The 21,705-nt window shown below is 38.1% G+C and overlaps 1 protein-coding gene and 1 long non-coding RNA gene across 2 annotated transcripts in view; one reads left to right on the forward strand and one right to left on the reverse strand.

Annotated features, from left to right (window-relative positions):
- Window positions 1-21,705, forward strand: part of col21a1 (collagen, type XXI, alpha 1) — a 107,110-nt gene that overhangs the window by 57,234 nt on the left and 28,171 nt on the right. Inside the window, exons 17-20 of the mRNA XM_052571693.1 lie at window positions 18,305-18,349; window positions 18,537-18,590; window positions 20,368-20,421; window positions 21,618-21,671. Of these exons, the coding sequence (XP_052427653.1) occupies window positions 18,305-18,349; window positions 18,537-18,590; window positions 20,368-20,421; window positions 21,618-21,671 (207 nt within the window). The remainder of the gene's footprint in view (window positions 1-18,304; window positions 18,350-18,536; window positions 18,591-20,367; window positions 20,422-21,617; window positions 21,672-21,705) is intronic.
- LOC127969705 (uncharacterized) lies at window positions 4,800-8,429 on the reverse strand. The gene is made up of 3 exons (XR_008156335.1): window positions 8,332-8,429; window positions 8,143-8,253; window positions 4,800-5,766 (listed from the first exon to the last, which is right to left on the reverse strand). It is a non-coding gene; the product is annotated as an uncharacterized LOC127969705 (long non-coding RNA).

Raw genomic sequence — 21,705 nt, forward strand, 5'->3', positions numbered from 1 at the left:
GTGTGTGTGTGTGTGTGTGTGTGTGTGTGTGTGTGTGTGTGTGTGTGTGTATATATATATATATATATATATATATATATATATATATATATATATATATATATATATATATATATATATATATATATATATATATTAGGGGTGTAACGGTTCACAAAACTCACGGTTCGGTTCGATACGATACACTGATGTCACGGTTCAGTTCGGTTCAGTTAGGTACGTTTTAGATACAGCAAAATGTAAAAACATCTCAGTAAAAACTTTTCAGAATGCCGCAAGCGCACCGCAGGTCATGTGACAAGAACTAACCAATCAGCTTCATCCTTTCCTGTAACAACGTTGCAAGCTCAGCCAAGATGAAGTAACAGCTGATCATAGTTGTATATGGATTGCAATTTTGAAATAAATTTAGTAGCAGAGCGCCTGCAAGTGATTTTTAGAGCTGCAAATCCATTTATCTCATGGAGAGAGCACGTCATTGTTGCTTAGCAAAGACTAACAGGTTTTTAGGCGGAATATGTGAACGGCCCCTAAGGCGCTCGCTCACTCAGTAAGCGCTGAAGGCTCGTTGCAAAATGTCTAATGCATTTAACAGACCAGAAATAGAAGATCCTCCAATAACCAACAGGTCTGGTGTTTGGGTGCACTTTGGATTCCCTGTAAACTATAATCATCTTTTCCCAGATGAACGCATATCATTATATTTCTCTTTTTTTTTTTTTTTTTTCAAATATAATTAATTAGTCCAACGAAACGTTCGGTATACATAATGCTTACCGCGTTCAATACGAATACGCGTATCGTTATACCCCTAATATATATATATATATATATATATATATATATATATATATATATATATTAGTGGTGGGCCGTTATCGGCGTTAATATACTGCGTTAACGTGAGACTCTTATCGGATATAAAAAAAATATCGCCATTAATCTATTCTCAAAGTTGGGTTGGGAGCTGGGTCTATACTAAGCAAGCTATGATGACTTTCACCTTGATATTTTATATAACCGTCTGGCTCAGGACAGCCTAAAAACATGCTCAGGACAGTTGACGGACCACTGCTGCACATCGTCACGAAAGCTAATGTTTTCCACGTGTTGTTAAGCCTTACCGCTTGTCGATTTAGATATTAAAGCATCCAAACACAAGACGCGTAAAAGCTGAACAGAGTAGCTGGTTACTCGCGCGCTGTGTTCAGTGCGCACGAGAGAGAGGGCCGTGTATCACGGACAGCGACACAGAACCGAGCTCTCTTCTGCAAAGTTCTCCTCGAAGTCCCTCCTGCACCTGAATGAACAAATACAAATCGCAGTTTGAACAAACAAAAAGATGTGAAAGAGCCCAATTCAGTACTCGCGGTGTTCTGGTGTTTAGGGTTCACGCAGAGAAAGGTGTCTCGAGACGCTAAAAATAAGCGTTTTGAACACTTGATCATCGAAATTGCTTATTTTTGCTCTTGTGTCGACAAATACATACGAAATATGTCAAAATATCCACCTTGGAAATTATGCTCCAAAAAACTGTCAGTTATTTCTTAAGTGAAAGTTAACAGTTGAGGGAAAAAATGGGGTGTGTATTATATTGGATGCGTTCATCGTCTCTTAAAGTGACCGCACCTAATTTAGCTACTGGTTGCTGTAATGTTAATTCAAGAAAATGAAAATGAAAATCACTCACTGCTCTTCACTGAATTACCTTGTAGTTTTAAGTCAAACCAAAAATTATTCAGACACCAGATATATATTTTTATATATATATATATATATATATATATATATAGTTACAAAATTGTAAAACTGTAATAATGTGAGAAATGTTGAAGGTGTCTGAATAAATATAGGTTTGATTGTATATTTAATTTTTACACTGAAGACTAGCCAGTGCTTTTTTACATTTCATTATTTAATTTCTGTACCTTGACACCTACAAACTTGAAAAAAAAAACTTAAACATTGTGTAAATAGCACAAATAAATAAAAATAAACAAACATACAAATTAAAAAAATTCAAACAGGGCCCACTGGTACAACCTTCACTGGGGCCCCGCTGACCCGAGCTACGGCCCTGCTCACGCCTATTTCACACATACTCCGTCTGCAGTGCGTATGCAGTCCATGTGTGTTATGTATTTGGTGTAGGACGGATTCAATGTGCTTTCATACAGGATGTGTTTGCAGTACGCTACTCGGTACGTAAAAGATCGCTGCACTGCTGCAGACGCAATGCTCCTGGAACATAACTGGAATCCGTTAACATGGGTGCTTAAAAAAATATGCAACGCATACGCACTGCAGGCGGAGTATGTGTGAAACAGGTGTAAGGTTGTTTGCACCTTGTGCAATGTGGAATTAGTTTACAGCTTTTTCAAGCAGTTTGTGATGCATTTTGGAAACAGGAGATGTACATTTCTAATGAACCATCTAACTTGATAAACCCCTTCTCAAAGACTTACTGTTTGTCAATTTTATTTGGGTAACACACATATTCTGAATGCCTTCGGCAAAATTCGAATGAGCCATTTAAATCTAAATTAATTTCAAGATCACAGTGAGATTAATCTAGATTTTAAAAATTAATCTATGCCCACCTCTAATATATATATATAGTACAGACCAAAAGTTTCGAAACATTACTATTTTTAATGTTTCTGAAAGAAGTTTCTTCTGCTCATCAAGCCTGCATTTATTTGATCTCAAATACAGAAAAAAAACAGTAATATTGTGAAATATTATTACAACTTAAAATAATAGTTTTCTATTTGAATATACTTATATATATATATATATATATATATATATATATATATATATATATATATTCCTGTGATGCAAAGCTGAATTTTCAGGATTACTCCAGCCTTCAGTGTCACATGTAACATCCAGTATATCACATGATCATTTAGAAATCATTCTAATAATAATAATTTAGAAAATTCTAATAATATATATTCTAATAATATATTTTCTTTACTATCACTTTTTATCAATTGAATACATCCTTGCTGAATAAAAGTATTGATTTTATTTTTTTTTTTAAAGAAAGAAAAAAAAATTACTGACCCCAAATTACTGACCAGTAGTGTATATGTCACAGTGTCTGGGTTGTTGTTCCCTGGGGTTCCACTAGATGTCCTCCTTGCTCACGGTGTCTGTCACCAGATCACTTCCTCCTCCCTTATTTGGTCACCTTCCTCCTTGTTGTGTAATTGATTGTCCCCCACCGTTCTCTTGTTCCCTCATTATCCTTCTGTCTATTTATACCCAGTCTGTCTTAGTCTGTGTTACGGAGTCCTTGTTTAATGTATGTTATTTCATGTCCGTCATCCTTGGCTTGTCTTGCCTTGCTTTGCCTTGCCCCGTGTTCGTGTCCTGTTTATGTTCCGATTTGGATTCTCTGGTTTTGACCCTGCCTGGACTGTTTACCCCTTTGGATTATCCCTAAATAAATGACTACCTGCAATTGGTTCTATCTCCATGCCTCATTGCATCACGTGCCGTGACAGAAGGACTCCGTCAACATGAGAACCGGCGGTATGCCGTTTTTCCGTTCCCCAGCCAAGATGGCAGAGAGGCGAGTCAAGTATCTGAGGTTGACCGCCCTCCGCCAAGAGGGCAATGAAGTGGGTGCCCTGGCTCAGGTGTTCTGGTCCCTGGCCGAGGGCATGGGCTATAAAGATGCGGCCCTTAAGGACTATTTTAATGATGGGCTGGATGATCCAGTTTCTCAGGATGAGATGGCGCAATTAGAGACACTGGAATTCTGGGAATTTTTGCACTACCTGCAGCATCGGTGTCGGTGGGATGCCCCAGTCACTCCTGTCTCTTCTGGCGGGGTGGTCGCCAGCCCAGCACCACTGCCCAGGATGGCTATCAGCCCAGCGCCACAGCCCAAGATGGCCGCCAGCCTAGCGCCACAACACAAGATGGCCGCCAGCCTAGCGCCACAGCACAAGATGGCCGCCTGTCCAGAGTCATGGCCCAAGATGGCCGCCAGCCCAGCGCCACAGCCCAAGATGGCCGCTAACCCAGCGCCACAGCCCAAGATGGCCGTCAGCCTAGCGCCACAGCCCAAGATGGCCGCGAGCCTAGCGCCACAGCACAAGATGACTGTCAGTCCAGCGCCACAGTACAAGATGGTGCCCGATGCAGAGGCGGTGCCCGATGCTGTTCCGGATGCCGAGGCAGTGCCCGATGCCGTGGCCGAGGTGGTGCCCGAGGTCGTTCCCGATGCAGTGACCGAAGCGGTGCCCGAGGCTGTTCCGGACGTCGAGGAGGTGCTCGAGGCTGTTCCAGAGGCCGAGGTGGTGCCCAATGCTGTTCCAGAGGCCGAGGCGGCGCCCGATGCTGTACCGGAGGCCGAGGCGGTGGCAAAGCAAGGCAAGACAAGGCAAGGATGACGGGCATGAAATAACATACATTAAACAAGGACTCCGTAACACAGACTAATGCTGTGTTCACACCAAACGCGAATACAGCGTCTGGCGCGAATGATTTCAATGCAAAGTCAATGCAAAGGCGTGTTTACGCTCGTCTGGAGGTCTCGCGGCACGAATGGGGCGTTAAGCGAACTAGACTTTGTATTCATCAAAATATCCTAAAAAAGTATCACATGTTCTGAAAAAATATTAAGCAGCACAACTGTTTCCAACGTTGATAATGAATCACCATATTAGAATGATTTCTAAAGGATCATGTGATAATGATCCTAAAAATTCAGCTTTGCATCAAAGAAATAAATTATAATTTAAAGTACAATAAATTTAAAAACAATTATTTTAAATTGTAATAATATAATCACAATATTACATTTTTTCAGTATTTTTGATCAAATAAATGCAGGCTTGATGAGCATAAGAAACTTATTTCAAAAACATTCAGAATAGTAATGTTTCCAAACATGTCCGAGCAATTGGTAAAACTTATTGTTGGTTCAAGATACCTTGTATTACCAACCTGAACCTTACTGGAAATTGTTACTGAACATTTAAATATTTACTTAAACTGGATGAATTTAATTTAATTCAGAGACAAATTATCAAACATACAATATCAACCACGCAAAGACAAAGAAAATGGAAACAATAAACAAATGATGGGCATGTGGTAGTGCTTAATATTAATATTAATGGCTAATTAGTGTAATAATAAAAACTACTCTGAATTCTGACAGATTGCTGGGTTCATACATATCAAACTGTTTCTCTGCTTTTGTTTGAACTGATTTTCAGAAATGTAAAGGTGGTCGGTGATAGGTAAGCATTTGTGTATTAGCACCACACATTGCTGAGAGAAACCACGTCACTTCTGCTTAGTAAAGGCTTAAAGGCTTTGTTTTACACGACAGACTAAAAAAATGAATAATTACAAACACATTCAGTCATTTTACAGGAATAAACAAGAATGTAAGAATCTCCTGTTTCCTGTTCCTTTCCTACAGTATGTGTGTGAGAGAAAGAAACAGAAAACATGCTCTCAGCTAAGCCATGGTGAGTCAAGCACATGAAGCGTGAGAGAACTCTGAAAATCCATTGATATCAGTGGGAATAGTGTGTTGTCAAGACGGAGAGGGAAAACACAAACAAATATTTACATTAAGAATGGATTTTTCCACGCCTCAGTTTTTCCTGTTTCAGTCAGTGTTCAAGTGCAGTGATTCCCAACCCTGTTCCTGAAGCCCCACAATATTGCACATTTTCCATGTGTCCTTTGTCTTAAGGCCAAGACATCTGTGATCATGGCTCCTAATCTGTGGTCCTGTGTGGTAAAGTGAGAGAGGTTCAAAGATAGCTCTCATCACGGTCTTGCGACCAAAGATAGCCTACGATAATTTTATGACAGTATTAGAAATTCAGCATGATCATTGCACAGTGTATTTGCTGCTACGATCCATGTTTACGGACCAGTCAATAAAAATACAACATGATATTAATAAAACTGCATACCTCATACTCTTATGCCTTCCTCTTTTGCCGCTTTTTTCAGAACTCTTAAAAACTACAACTGCTAAAACTGTAATTCAACTTGGTCTTTATGTTCATCACTAGTGCATGCTGATCACATTTTATAGCCTTGCTAAAAGGTTCTAGGATTGCTAAAATTGTGTGTAGAAGGTTTAATACACCCATTTCAGGTTTTTAAGTCTCTATTAATGATCTTCTGGCCTGAATCAAGTGTGTAGAAATCAGGTGTCCAGGAACATGGTTGGGAACCACTGGGAACCATTTGTGTTAAACTGATTCTTAGTCACTAACTCAATCACTGCCGACTGAACTCTAAAATTGCAGACAATGTTTAGTCTAGTCTATTTTTGACTACATTTAATGATTTACACAGATGTAGAGGATTGAGTGACGTTACAGCTTCATTTTTGAAATGGCTTCACTTTTTTGAGGCTTTTTTGCAATGACTTTTTACTATGTGGAGCTAGTGTGATTTTAGTGGTGGTATGAAGTCTGTTGCCTTCAAGTTCACAAAGGTGTCCTATATAGGGTAACCGGTGGTGGAAAGAGTACTGACAATTTGTACTTAAGTACAAGTACTGTTACATTGATGAAAACATGCTCAAGTAAAAGTACTGCTGTCAAAACAGTACTGAAGTAAAAAGTAAAAAGTGCTCCTCTCAAAAAATACTCAGAGTACAAGTTACTAGTTACTTTATAGCTGGCGATGATTAGTTACCAAAAAATAGTCATATCAAAGATCTATGTGCATGGATAATAGTAACTTTGAACAAAACCCACTTTTATCTTATTGACAAAGTATGTTAATTAGTGGTCATGATACAGGGATTTTTAACTTCAATATCTGGTAGGAGTCGTTAAAGGGGTCCTATTTTGCTCTTTTACAATGTCTTCAATTTGTTTTGGGGGTGTACTAGAACATGCTCTTGTGCTTGGTGCTTCGAAAAACTAATTATTTTTCACATAATTTACATTATTACAATACCTTTCTCCCCAGCTTGGCCAAATGTATCGATTAGTTCTGGGTTTGATGAAGACCTGCCTTCCGAAAAACAAAATGTGTTGTTATTGGTTAGCTGTCCCAGTGTGTTGTGATTGGTGAACAGCTCAGATGGTGTTTCAGTCCTGCCTGCCCCTTGCTAAAGCAGCAAGTTCCCTCTGACAATGCTGTAGTCCAAACAAGCTGTTAATTGTAGTTCTTGAAAAAAAAATTAAATATCTCCTTTTCGAGTGGACTTTTGAGATTTTTAATTTGTAGATCTTTGTTATTACCAAACACACACACTACACACTGACAAAATTCAAAAAGTGAAAAAGCATAATAGGACCCCATTAAGAATATCTGCTTGTTACATCTAGGACATCATCCTTCACCACTTCTAATGCTCTGCCAGACATCCCCCAAAAAACAACAAACTGATTCAGCTAAAATATTAGTGTCTGAGACACTGTGAGCACGGAGACTGTAGTGTGCACAGGGAATTACGCTTAGCTTAAATATGTAATATTAATGAAATAGTGTTAATAAATGGCTGCTGAGATATTATTCTCAAGAGGCTTGGACCCGGAAACAGCAGTCCTAACATCATGACTTAACAAGAGGATTCTCACAAGCCATCAAACTTGACTTCATCAGAGCAAGAATGCCATACAAGAGCCGGAAGCGACCGCAGACTATTTTGTTCCCAGTGTACTGACTTGCATGGTTCAACTATTTGCTACAAGACTAGTACTGTGCACTAAAAAAATGGAACATCAGATTGCTTTGGCCAGCAATGATTGCAAAATTTAGTGATACAGACAGTAGACAGGATATTTATATGTACAAATCAGATAAATACTCCATTCCAAAACATTTCCTTCATAAATTTACATAAATTAAAGTTCCATCTTTGACTGTTGAAAGATTTTTTGATGCATTTTACTTACAACCAATAACATTTCTAGAATTATATTCATCAGTCAGGTGTGGATATATTCTGAATGGTTGATAACTTTTTACAAAATTTTATCCAGGAGCAAAGAGAAATAATTTCTCTAAAAATAGAGATTGCGACTGCACACAGTCTGCGCGCAAGCAGTTCATTGTTATAAGTTAGCACTATTTGAGAACTCACATCCAGTTTTTTGCGATTACATGACAGCGTTGTAATATAATAATGCGGAATACCTGCAATCCCGCGCAGACATTCAGACTGTAATTGACAGGAGACGGATGATTGTCAAACTCTCTGTCGGAGAGGAGAGAGATACGCAGATTGTATCGGTGTATATTCAGATACTGTGGAAAATGAGTAATGGAACCATGTCAGATATTTCAGTATCGGTATCAAAATATAAATATTTATGATAACACTACCATGTAGTTTGTTTCTCCAAACTCTGAGTACATAAATACATGAAGAGTTCCCTCTCTGTCTGATCAGCTCTTCACCTGCTGCAGCGACGCTGTTCCCGGTTCAGATTTCAGCGCTTTTATTGGTCCGTTTATGATCGGGTATCTTTATTGGCTGCTGAAGTGCCTTCAAAAGTTTGAATATCAATTAAAATTGTGGGCGTACTCAGTAACGAACTATGTAGTAGACTATTTTGCTTAATTTGTACTTAAGTACAAGTAAAAGTACAGCTTTAAAAATATACTCAAAAAAGTAGGCCTACCCAAAAAAACTACTTAATTATAGTAACATGAGTAGTTGTAATCTTCCCACCACTGAGGGTAACCACAGGTTTAGTTTATGTGTTAACTATGCATGTTCTACTAACTTCTGAAGTTTCCAAATATTAAAACCTACTTTTGAAACTTTGAAAAGATTTAGAAAATGTTGTGGCATTTTCAAAGCAATGCAATGGCATTCATATATATTTAACAGTGTCTTAAAAAAATAAGTTTTTGAGTCACAGTACTGTATGTTATATTTTTCATCTGTGGGTAATGTTCGAGGACGTGCTCAAGAAGTGCCTGCCAATAACAATTTACAGCATCAACATTTGTGGTACTGACATCTAAACATTGTACTTGGCAGTAGTTGTCTAAAACAATTATGCATTGATACTTCTTTCACTTCAGTGAGATTATGCTCAGAGGGCATTGCCGGATCCTGGCAGAGGAAATCAAGGCAGCTGTTTCTTAGAGATATACAGCACCTATATAAAGAGAGGGATGTGCAAAATCAGAACAAACACTGGTTTTAAAAGTGTTGGGGAGAATCTAATATTCATCAAATCATCCAATTGGTCATTAGAACAGTAAATGTTTTAAATATTTGGGTATAGTTGACATGTAACACATTCATGAACTTTGATTTACTGTATGAACTTCAAGATTTCAGGTTAACATTTTTTAGGTTAATGTGTTTAACATTGTTAAAACAGAGATTAGCCAACCCTGCTCCAGGGGAATACCTTTCTGCAGTCATCAGCTCCAAAGTAACTGCCTTTTTTCTTTTTTAAGTAAACACCTTGTAACCTTGCTTGTTTGCTTGTGTTTGATTTGGCTTTGTGAAGAACTCTACAAGCATGATTGACTACCCATTTTGTGGTGAGGCAAAATTATTTTAAGCTTTCAATTGTTTAGTTGTTAAAACCTTTATATTTTAAAATAATGATAAAAGGATTAGCAAAACGTACTTTATTTATTGATTTTATTAATATTGACAAAAATGTATATCTCAATATTTTTTTTCACTATCTCTATATCGATATGCAGACAATAATTTTGCAATCCTTCAAAGAATGTGTGCAAATTTGCAAATAAGTTCCAGTTGGTCTTTTTGACTCTGACTGCATTTTACCTATTATTGTATGGAATTACTAGTACATAAAGATATGAGGCATTATTGATTTAAACATGAACCAAGTTACTGTACTAAATATTTATTTTAATACAAGAACAGTGCTTTTTCAGTACAATATATGTATGTAATGAATTAACTGTGCTTTGCAAACAGTACTCTATTAGTAATCGACTAACAACGTGACTACCTCTTTAAAAAAAAAATGCAAAATTTGCAAAATGTAAAGATTAGAACACAACACAATATAACATTTTTGCACATTATGTTAATATAAAAGATGAGGGGAAAAAAAGACAAAAGGAACAAAATAAATAACACAGACACTGCTCTGCAGTACGGCTCCGAGGTTTTGGTGGACCACAGATCGGAGGTTGTGACATAATAGGTGACCTTCTGCAATTTATGGGACAGCGTTTGTCGTTTTTTTTGTCATATGGTGTTTTCTTTGTGAATGTTTCTGCCAAGGTCTGTTGTGTCTGTTCTGTTTTTGTGCCATGTTTGTAGCAGCAGTGCTGTTTTGTTCAGCACGAAGCCTTTGATTCTCTTCAAACTGTGTTTTGTACGTTGTATGGAGATGATGGAAGAGGTTGGTTGTGGCGCTCTGCTATGCGGCAATCTGAATGCGACAAATTCTACAGATGGGCGACTTCTTTTTTGTCAAAACCAAACCATCTCCAGGCTGAAGAAGCTGACCCACATCTTGCGGTTAACTCTTCTGGCACTGGTTTTGAGGATGACTTTGTATTTTTGCTTTCTTCGATCATTTTTGTGTTGTCGCGCTCGAAGCTAGATAACAAGTGACTGATGAGTAAAACACTCACGGCACACTGTAATGATGTAAGATGTCAGGGGCACTGAGGCATTATGGGCAGTTCACCGTTCGGAGGCTATTCCGGTGGATCTCTTGGGAAAAATATATTCCATCTTTTGGACACATCATTATACAATGCAATGTTCTTATGATGCAATCACGAAGCTCGCCACTTGAGGATGCCACAGACATTCATGAAAAACTTTTTAACTTCAGACTTCAGTTTTCCGCTAACAACGCATATTTTGCCTTTTCTAAGCAGCTATTTTATTAATCGTACATCGGCTTTACTCTTTACGTTTTTGGATTGTTGCTTCAACTAAGAAAAGTCATAACACACAGGTAAGAACTCCGTGGTTGTTTTGCAAATTAGTAGCAGCTTACTCATGATGGAGGAACCGTAGACAGTAAAAGAAATGGACACAGCGACCCCATTGGAACTCAATTGAGACAAGTGAAGCCCTTTTTTAGCACTTCCGTTTCTGACGCGCAGACTCAAACTAAGCTTGACGACGTCAGCAACCTGTCTGACAGATGTAAATGTTCTAGTAGCTGTGCGTGCAAACTGCCATCGTTAATCGAGACGGCGAGCTTGAGCGGGGAGTTCTTTGTCGTGAGTGAAGAGTAAGTATTCTGATTAATTATTTTGTATAGTATTTTAAAATGTAATGCCAGTACGCCATATTAAGTTAATTGCCTGCGAGCTTCTCCTCCTGTCTGTACAGTAATGCGACAGAGAGTCGAGTGGTTATGACGCAATCGTTAGCCTATTTTTACAAAAACTGTTTCTACGGGGCCATAATGTAACATAGAAGGTGATGGAGCCCTTTATACATTGTCGTGTATCTTTAGAAATAAATAATGGACAAACGGAGTCTTTAAACACCTCAGATGTAAAGTTATTCGCTGTGAAAGTGACGCCAAAATGAATGGGAGTCAATGGGATGCTAACGCAAGTGAAGTTCTGCTACAAGATGGCGGCACCCGGCCGACTTCAACTTCCGGTCGACTTCCTTGCCACCTGGGAGGAACGATCATGATTTTGTGCAAAAAAAAAAAAATAATAATAAAAATTCCTAAAATACAGTCAAACAAACCCCTACATTACTAAAATCGCTACATATAATTGTTTAGAAGGTTATAGTGTTTGTTATTTGTTTTCTCTTTAACTTCCTTCATCTCTTTTCATGGTTGGGAGGTTCAATTGTACAAATTATGAAATATTCGATATCCCAATTTTGCATACCGTCCAGACAAAAATTAGGATATTATCTTCCAAACTATATAACGCCCACCCCTAGCCTTAACAATATATTGTTCAAGTCATTGCATTGCATATGGTTATTATGATATATGAGAACTATTTTTATTTGTGATTCATCGCAGTAAAACACACTACTTGCATCAAGTAACATAGTAAATATATAAAATAATTACATAAAAAATACATATATTTTCAAGCATTGTGTAATTTATTGTTTGCTGACAAAGTCTGCTTGAGTAATTTTTAAAAGGCTCATTGTTGGTTACTGTGTTTTCTGTTTCTTTTTGCATACAAAAATAGAAATCAGAGCTTAAACTCCTGGAAAAACTCTGAAATGAAGCAAATGTTTTTTGCAGATTACATGGGAGCACACATACATCATCAAGAGGAAGCATTGAAAGAGGAAATGTGTATGACCACAGAGATGCTTTAAAATGATAAAATAACAAATCTTGGCAGCTCTTGGCATGTTCTGCAGTTAACCTTAACTTTCCAAAGATCTAAAATGTTACGCTTTCTAAAAGCAGCAAACACAGCCATCAGTATGTGCAATGGTCTGCATTTCAGATTTTGAGATACAATTTAATATACTGCCTGTTGTGGATTTTATTTTATTATTATTACTATTATTTATTTTATTTTTTTATGGAGACCTAGCCACTAAAACATGATGTAAACATGTTTTTCATGGGAAATAGGCCAATTTTGCATGTTGCAAAATTGTATGGGAACAGGGCATGCTTGTATCTCAGGAATGTACTGAGATCACTCACCTGTCAATTGGGGGCTTGTCCGTGATAACAGAAAATTAGTTTGTTTAAACAATATTTTATTGGCTGTGCCACTTGCACTATAACATTTAAAGTGTAGTGTTATAGCATAAATCTGTTAAAATTACTTGCTCCTATGATACTAGGATGTACTAGGTGTGTTGCCTGAGCATTGCTATGTGGTCTATAAGGTGCGCAGGGTGGTTGTTTTCTAGGCAAAGAAAAAGTCCCCCCGCTTTCAACTCAGCTCCTAGTGACCTACTGCTCAGCACATTTTGTAAATGCATTTCTTATTAGGGGCCAAGCACCGAAGGGATAAAACAAAATGATTTTTTCTTCTGATTTGTTGGATAAAGGTGAATGCACCTCATAAATATAAATTTGGCAAACTCCTCCTAGACCAGGGTTGGGCAACTTCGGACCTAAAGGGCCACTGTCCTGCAGAGTTCAGCTCCAACCCTAATAAAACAGACCTAAACAAACTAATCAGTTTCTTCAAGATCACTAAAACAGACAGGTTTGTTTGATTAGGTTTGGAGCTAAAGTCTGTAGGACAGTAGCACTCCAGGAACAAAGTTGCCCAGGCTTGTCTTAGACCATTGTCCAATTTTCATAAGAATCAAACCATATCATCTTCAGACCAACTAAAACCAAAGGAATTCAAGTTGATCAGTTAAACCGAGGTCAGGTGATATATATATATATATACCAGATTTTTGGCCAAAACATTCAGAAGTTATTAGAAGAAAAAAAATAAAATAAAAAAAATTATATATATATATATATATATATATATATATATATATATATATATATATATATATATATATATATATATATATATATAAATATAGATATAGATATATAGATATATAGATAGATAGATAGATAGATAGATAGATATAGATATATAGATATAGATATAGATATATACTGTATATATAATATATATATTTCTAATAACTTCTGAATGTTTTGGCCAAAAATCTGGTCTCCTTACATTCTGTAACACACGGACTCGAGGACAGAAGGTAAGAGTTGGTTAAGTTTATTTTCAAACTGAGGTATATTGAATACTGGAGAGATAAAAGTGAGAGAGTTCAGAGGGACCGTTGAGCAAGGCTTGGATGGCAGGATGGGGTATTGGTTTTTACTGAGCAGCTGTTGACCAGGATGGAAGGAACGTTGCACACACCTCGGGGGTAAACTCAGGAGACGAGATCTGGGAAGAGGGATTGCTGGACACTCAGGAGGAATGATGGAGGAACACTGGAGAAACTAAGAAGTCTAGGAGAATGGATTGACGAGGTAAGTAGAGAGGTTTTCTTTTCACTTTCACTTTTTTTTCACTAGTAGAGAGTCAGTGCAGGTAGCTTAGAAACAGGAAGGGTTCCACTTTGCAGCTACGAGATCAGACAATGTTGGTGACTGAGGTGTGTGCTTTTATGTGGTGGTGAGCTGATGAGATGATCAGTGCCGATGATTAGTACTCAGGTGATGGGGTGCACTGTGATTGGCTGAGTGATGAGCCTGACAGACTTGTGACAGTACCCACTCCTCCAGGGCCCTCTCCTGAGGGCCTAACACCCCGACGACGTGGTGGTCTCCCTCTGCCCTGAGGAGCTGGATGATCTGGATGTGCCATATGGAATTCCTCTAGGAGTGTGGGATCAAGGCATCCACTTCCACCACGAAGGGGAGTTCTGGATCTGGATGAACTAGGAGGGGAGTGGTTGTGAAGGCTTGCTTCAGGATATGTGGCCATAGCCTTCCCAGTCGACTAGGTACTCCAGTATACCACCACGCTGCCGGGATTCCAGAATCTCCTTGACCTTGTAGATGGAGCTTTCCTCCAAGAGCAATGGGAGAGGGGGTCTCCTCTGTCCGGTCAGGCTCTGTGGAGACAGGAAGGTGGAAAGGTTTAAGCAGTCATACATGGAAGGTGGGATGAATTCTATATTGTGGAGGGAGTTGGAGCTTGTAGGTGATGGGATTGATCTGTTCCAGAATTGTGAAGGGGCTGACTAATCTGGGACTATGTTTCCAGCAGGGCAGGCGCAGTCGGATGTCCCGAGTGGACAGCCATACCTTCTGCCCATGATGGTAGGTATGAGTGGGTGCCTTATGAAGGTCGGCTGCCGGCTTCTGTCTGCGCACTGCCCATTGGAGATGGTGGTGAGCCTCGTCCCAGACTCTCTCAATCTCCCGAAACCAGTAATCTACAGCAGGAATGTCGGAGGGGTCCCCTGAACAGGGGAAGAGAGGGGGCTGGTAACCAAGTACGCATTGGAATGGTGTAAGACCTGTGGATGGTTGACAGAGGGAGTTCTGGGCGTACTTGGGCTAGCCCAGGAACTGGTTCCATGAGTCCTGGTGGCCATGGCGGAAGGTCCTGAGAAATCGGTGGGCATACCAACATCCCGGGGGTCTGTAAGAGATCGTGAAGTTGAACCAAGTGAAGAAGAGTGCCCATCTAGCTTGGCGGGGATTTAGGCATTTTGCTTCTCTAAGGTGTTGTAGATTCTTATGGTCTGTGAGAAAGGTGAAAGGATGAGCTGCGCTCTCTAGCCGGTGCCTCCACTCTTCCAATGCTAATTTGATGGCCAACAGTTCTCGGTTTCCAATGTCGCAGCTTCTTCTTCCTTGAGAAGAAGGCACATGGATTGAGTCGAGGAGCAGAGCCCTGCCGCCGGGAGAGGACTGCTCCCACTCCGGTGGTATAGGCATCCACTTCCACCACGAAGGGGAGTTCTGGATCTGGATTAACTAGGAGGGGACTGGTTGTGAAGGCTTGCATCAGGGTGGTGAAGGCTTCGGTGGTGACTGAAGCCCAGGACAGAGACTTGGGTTTATTGCATAGGAGATTGGTTATGGGACTAGTGATGGTTCTGTAGTTCTTAATGAATCTAAGGTAGAAATTGGCATAACCTAGGAAGTGCTGGAGTTCTTTGATTGTGGGTGGTTGTGGCCAGGAGGTGATTGCTTCTGTCTTGCCCCATCCATGTGGATTCCCATTTCACTGATTATATAGCCCAGGAAGTGCATGGAGGATTGATGAAAAGTGCATTTTTTTCCGGCCTTTAAGAAGAGTTGGAATTGTTGGAGTCTGGATAGCACAGTCCTTACATGCACACAATGTTGAGTAGGCCATACGGCATTACCATATGAGTTGGTTCTTTTCAAACTGTAATACACTGAATACTGGAACGATGCAAGTGAGAGAGTTCAGAGGGGCCGTTGAGCAAGGCTTGGATGGCAGGATGGGGTATTGTTTTTTACTGAGCAGCCGGTGGGGTGATGTCATGATGTCGTCTGCAAAGCTTTAACATACATCAAACTTCATGTGTCATTGTCACCTCACACTGACCACACCACATCAATTTGGTGACAACCTCCTGGACCATTAGTCCAATTTTCACCAAATTCGACCCAAATCATCTTCATACTATGTCAACAAAAAGTTATGGATTTTTGTTTACCGCATTAACATATTTGATGGCATTATGCCAAACTGTTTCTGAGGCTGGATCTCTGCAAAGCTTTAACATATTGACTCCAATCTTTTTGTGTGTCATTGTTACTTCACACTGTCCACACCACATCAATTTGGTAACAGTACCACCTATTGGTGAAAACTGATGATGTCTCTCTTGTCTGACACAGTCAGAGCCTAAAAAGTCAGGAAACAATTAATGAGGGTATGGGTGCAATTTTGAACACATCAAAGGTGTAAAAGCCCTCTGAAATGCATTTGAGTTGGACTGAAATCTGATTGCACAAACCACTTTGGCACATTGGAGATGCAACTTGAAGTGTAAATGCATATCCTTGTTGAAGAGACATACTATGTAAACATATACTAGCTTTCTGGCAGCTAGATACTATAGCGCAACTGCAACATGCATCGCCTTTTCATCATGTATTTGTGTAAACTGCCACAAATAAACCTCATCTTTCAATATTGCGTCTGATGTTGAACAATGAAATAAGTAAAAACACATGAAGTGGCAAGTGTGAATAGGTCCTTGAGTTCAGTGAGTTCTCTCCTAACAAGGTGATGATCTGAACAGATAAAAGAGACAAACAAAATATGCAGAGCTCTGTTGGATTTTATTTTCACCAATTTATTATCCATAGATAAAAAAAAATTCTAAAAACCATACCTTGACGATTCATGATATGAGGTGCCTTTAACGTTGGTAGCAAAATTGGTGAGTACTTTCATGCCAAAGTATAATACTCCTGGCCTAAGGTTTGTTAAATCAGTGTTTCCTAACCCTGTTCCTGGATGCTGTACACATTTTGGATGTCTCTCTAGTCTTAGTAATTTATGTGAGGTCTTGGAGTCTTTACTATAAGGCTAATGAGTTGAATCAAGTGTGTTTTATTTGGAAGAGTTCAAAAATGTGTACTGATGAAGTTCAGGAACAGGGTTGGGAAACTTGAAATTCTTAACCATATAAGTGCTTGCCTTAGCAAGGACCCCTAATAAAACAAAACAGATTATCAAGTCACTTTTATTTATATGACATTTTTAACAATACAGATTGTGTACTGCACAAAATCTGCACAATGAAAAATATTCAAAAACAGAGTTAATGGTTAGCATAATCTAACTGTTACCTTAGCAATTACCAACTCAAGAGATTATCACCCGGTTATTCAACAAATGCTACAATATTTTGCACATTCAATTATTAATTTATTCCCCCTCTGTTCATAAATGTTACCACTTTTTGGACATGAAAATAATCTTAAATCTTAAAATATTATTAGTATACAAAAAAAACATTAATATGGTAATTAGTCCCCACCTCCACTCAATCGCCCCAGCTCAGAACTGCTCCACTTTCGCTGAGTTAACTGAGTAAACTCTACACAATGGCACACAGTCTTGGATTCATGGTTGATGCTATGTTATTCCTTGCAGTTTTGACAATGAATCTGTGTATGAATGTATTGAAATTCTAAAATTTACTGAAAAGCTGTCTTAGTTCATCGCAATCTCACAAAGTTCTGTTATAATCAGTCAAGCTCTACACTGCACAAGGAATCTCTTATTCACATCACATATGTACTTTGTTTATTATAATGAGAGGATTCACAAGTGCGTAAAGCTCATAACCGATTATACTATTAAAAAAAACTGTTTGAGCAGTGAGTGGATTCTAACTTAAACACGTCTGATAGCTCATTGTATTTGTGAAATCAACGAAATATGTCTTTGATTAGCTGCATTTACTCAGCACTGCAAAGACACATTTTAAATAGAAACCTTTGACCAGTATAGTATATTAAAAACACCAGAGAGAATATGTATACATGTAAAAAAAAAAAATATATAATAATAATAATAGCCCTTTAATTATTTAAACAGGAAAGATAGTGTTACAGTACCTTGAGATTTAAATCTTTTTTCTGACCTGTTGTTATCTCCGGTGGAGTGGGTCCCTATATTACAGTAGTATCCGAACTTAACAACATACTGTTAAAACTATTATTGTCTCTGACTGACAAAGCTTTAAGATGCCAGGAGGGATGCATTTCATATGCGATTAATCCAGACTTCCCATGCATGTTAGCTTCATCAGAAGCCAAGAAAACCCACTAGTGTCCTTACAAAGCACTGTTTACCTCAGAGCCTAACAGTGTTCTTAAATGCACTCGTGTAATTGGACTCTTTTTCTTTTCAGGGCATACCTGGTATACCTGGAAATGATGGTCAGAGGGGAATGAAGGTGATGATTTTTATTTTTTTTATTTGCTTATTTTTTGTTTATGTTTCTTATTTGCTGTTGTTTAGAGGCTATGACTCATGTTTTATTTTCTTTCTTAGTGAGCTGCATGCATTTTATAGTTTATAAGTATCACTATCATAAATTTAGCTACCCTTAATATATTGAAAATGTACATGTTTTTTTAAAGGGTGAAGCTGGTTTGCCTGGACCAAAAGGAGCCAAAGGTACACCTGGAGACCTTGTAAGTAAATCCCCGCAAAAATTTAAGCACTTAAAAAAAATAATGAAACAAAAGTGAATAACTTTCCACGATGCATTTGATATGTTCAGTGATTTTGGCACAGTGGTGGCCTAATAGTTAGAAAATCTGACTTGTGACACATAGGTCTTGGGTTCAATACTCAGTACCAACAAGAAATGTAGGTGGGGGAGTGTGTGAATAGTGCTGTCTTCCACCCTAAATACCCATGAATGAGTGAACCCCCAATTGCTCAAAAATAAAAAATAAAATAATAAAAAGCATGTTTTTGCCTGTAAATTAGTAAATAAATGATTTATTAGACTATTTCATCATATATAGTTGCTGATGTCCATTATAGAATGCTTTTGCATGCTCAAAGCTAGCGTGCCTGCACCTACTGTAATATTTAATGTTCAAGGTACTGTGAAGATTATAGGTTCAATCCCTAGAGATGTAGTTGCATATAATGTTTACAGAGAAGGTGATCACATAATTCTAAGTGACAAGCTCAGTGAAAACCAGCCAAGATGGTAAATGAAACCATCAACAAACAATAAATCGTGTATAAGATTTCTAGTTCCTTAACTGTACTGTACCTTTGGTTGGTGCTGGTCTCTGTGTGTTAAGTTTTGGTAGTATATAGGACAGAAAGACCAAAATAGCAGTAATCACTTTTGGGCAATGTATTCTTCTGAGTCGTTACTAAGCTACACTGGTAAACAGTTGCAGCTATTACTCATAGTGAGACTCACACTGACGACACAAACATACTCCAGTGTGGAGCTCAGTTTGAAGCAGAGTCCTGTGAGTCGATGGGATTTGGAATAATTCAGACCAAGTTTGTGTGAGAAAACAATGTAAGTTCTGGACTGACCTGACTAAAGCTTTATTTAATGTATTGGAGATGGTAAAGTGTATGCAATTTAAGTGCTTAGTATGTGTTAGGGTTAGGATATATGGTTTTAGAAAACCATATATCAGAAGTTTAAACTAATATGGTTTAAAATGCACAATTTCAGCATGATAGACATGATAACCAAAACCAAACAGATGTTTTTTAGCAAAGTTGTGAAAGCAACTAAAGGCACCGAGGTTGCCAGGTTTTCACAAGAAAACCCACAAATCGTTACTCAAAATTAGCCCAAAACTAGCACAATCGCATTTCGAGGGGGTCCCCAGTTACAAATCACATTCTGACGGGGCAAAATACATGTTATTTTTTGGTGGGGTTCCCCTGCTTAAATTCGCATTCCAGGGGATAAATGTTGGAATTGATTCAATCCGCGGACATGAAAAACATCCCATGGCAAAAGTGTTAAAGTAGCCCAATTCTGCTGAAAACCAATTACTTGGCAACACTGAAAGGCACAGTCCATATTTTGGTAAAGGGAGGGGGGAGCAGCAGCGGATTGAGGATTTTCAAAATGATTTAATAAATTATCTGTGGGGAATTTTGAGCTGAAACTTCACAGACACATTCTGGGGACACCTGAGACTTATAATATTATAAATCTCCTTTAATGTCAACCAGAAACAGAATTCAAAAATTCAAAGAAGAATTCAAAACCCATTGTACTAATGTGCAGTTTTGTATTTACAAGTGAAATAAAATATTAAAATTTTGGATTTTTGGAACACATTTTGAATAAACATTACAAAGACTTTTTTTTTTTTTTTTTGCAAACATTTGCATGGATGAATCTCACACCAAAATTGGTAACTTGTATTGCATTTTAAAGCTCAGAACATCAGTTTGACAGTGTCTGTTTTTCTACAGGGCGAGATGGGATCGCCTGGGATACCTGGATCAAGTGGACAGCCTGGCCCTAAGGTCACAATTCATGTTTTTACCCTCTAAAATGCAGTATGTGTAATGTGTAATGTTGAATTCACATGGAAAACATTACAGCAGTTGATTACTGAGTTGGAGTCTCTATTACATTATTATTATAGTGATTTCAAAGCAATTGCAAGACAGATGGTGAAATCCTTTTGTTCTATCTGCACAGTTTTTCTCAATCTCCTTTCATCATCTGTGTGGACATGCATGTGGATTGCTACATGTGATGTGTAATTGTGCAGAACAAAAGCCATAGCTTATAATGGTTACAAGCCTTCAAACTTGTTCTGCTTCAAATTGTGTTTTTTAGATTGAGTCCAAGGAAGGAGACAACAGAGTATGTCCAGATTTCAAATCTCTAGACTTCAGAATGCTAGCCAACAACGCTATCCTTTATGACTCATTGACCACTTTATGAGACAAAATAGACATTTTTCATAAAACTATGACAGCAGAAGGCAGAAATATGTGCACTGTTACGTTGCGTACTAAATATTCTCAGTGACTTCCAAAGAGAGATTTAACTGTCAACCTTTATCTTTGTTTGGGGTCAAGTTTCTTCTGCTTAGTAAGGCTGCGTTTATTTCACAGTAGAATAATAATACGGAATATTATTACAAAAAGTTAAAGGCTCTTTTGTGAAAACCATGAGATTCTTTGTTCTCATGATTACCCTACAGAAAGTTGAAAGGAATAGCTTTTAAACTAGATCTAATTTTTTTAGTTCCGGATTTAAAAAAAAATAAAAATAAAAAATATACATACATATATATATATATATATATATACAAACAAAATAAGCAAGACCTTTGAAGTTGAAACTGATTAAATCTGCTTGAGGAACCTCTAAATATGCTCAAAAAAGCAAAAGAAAACTGTTTACAATTTGAATATTTGTTCAGTTTCCATGGACTCAGCATCAAAGAGTCACTTTGAATGTGTCTGTGGTCTCTTGTCAGTTAAATGGATTTGACTCATAAATTGACAGTGCAGTGATCAAAGAATTAACCTGGTTCACAGATTATATCGCCATCTGCAGTCGGAATTGCTAATCCCACAAATGCATGAACATAGAAAGGTCCTTGATTATGATTTGAATGTGTGATTTGAGACTTCCTATTTTAACACAAAATTTGCAAATTCTTACTTGCTAATTTGAATACTCAAACTCAAATTTTCATTATTAGGGCACTAAAGGGGACAGTGGAGAGCCCAGTCAACCAGGACCTCCAGGGTTAGAGGTAAAATCCTATGCAAATTAAACATCATCAGATG

This window comes from Carassius gibelio, chromosome B13 (genome assembly GCF_023724105.1).
Source record: "Carassius gibelio isolate Cgi1373 ecotype wild population from Czech Republic chromosome B13, carGib1.2-hapl.c, whole genome shotgun sequence".
NCBI classification, from domain to species: domain Eukaryota; kingdom Metazoa; phylum Chordata; class Actinopteri; order Cypriniformes; family Cyprinidae; genus Carassius; species Carassius gibelio.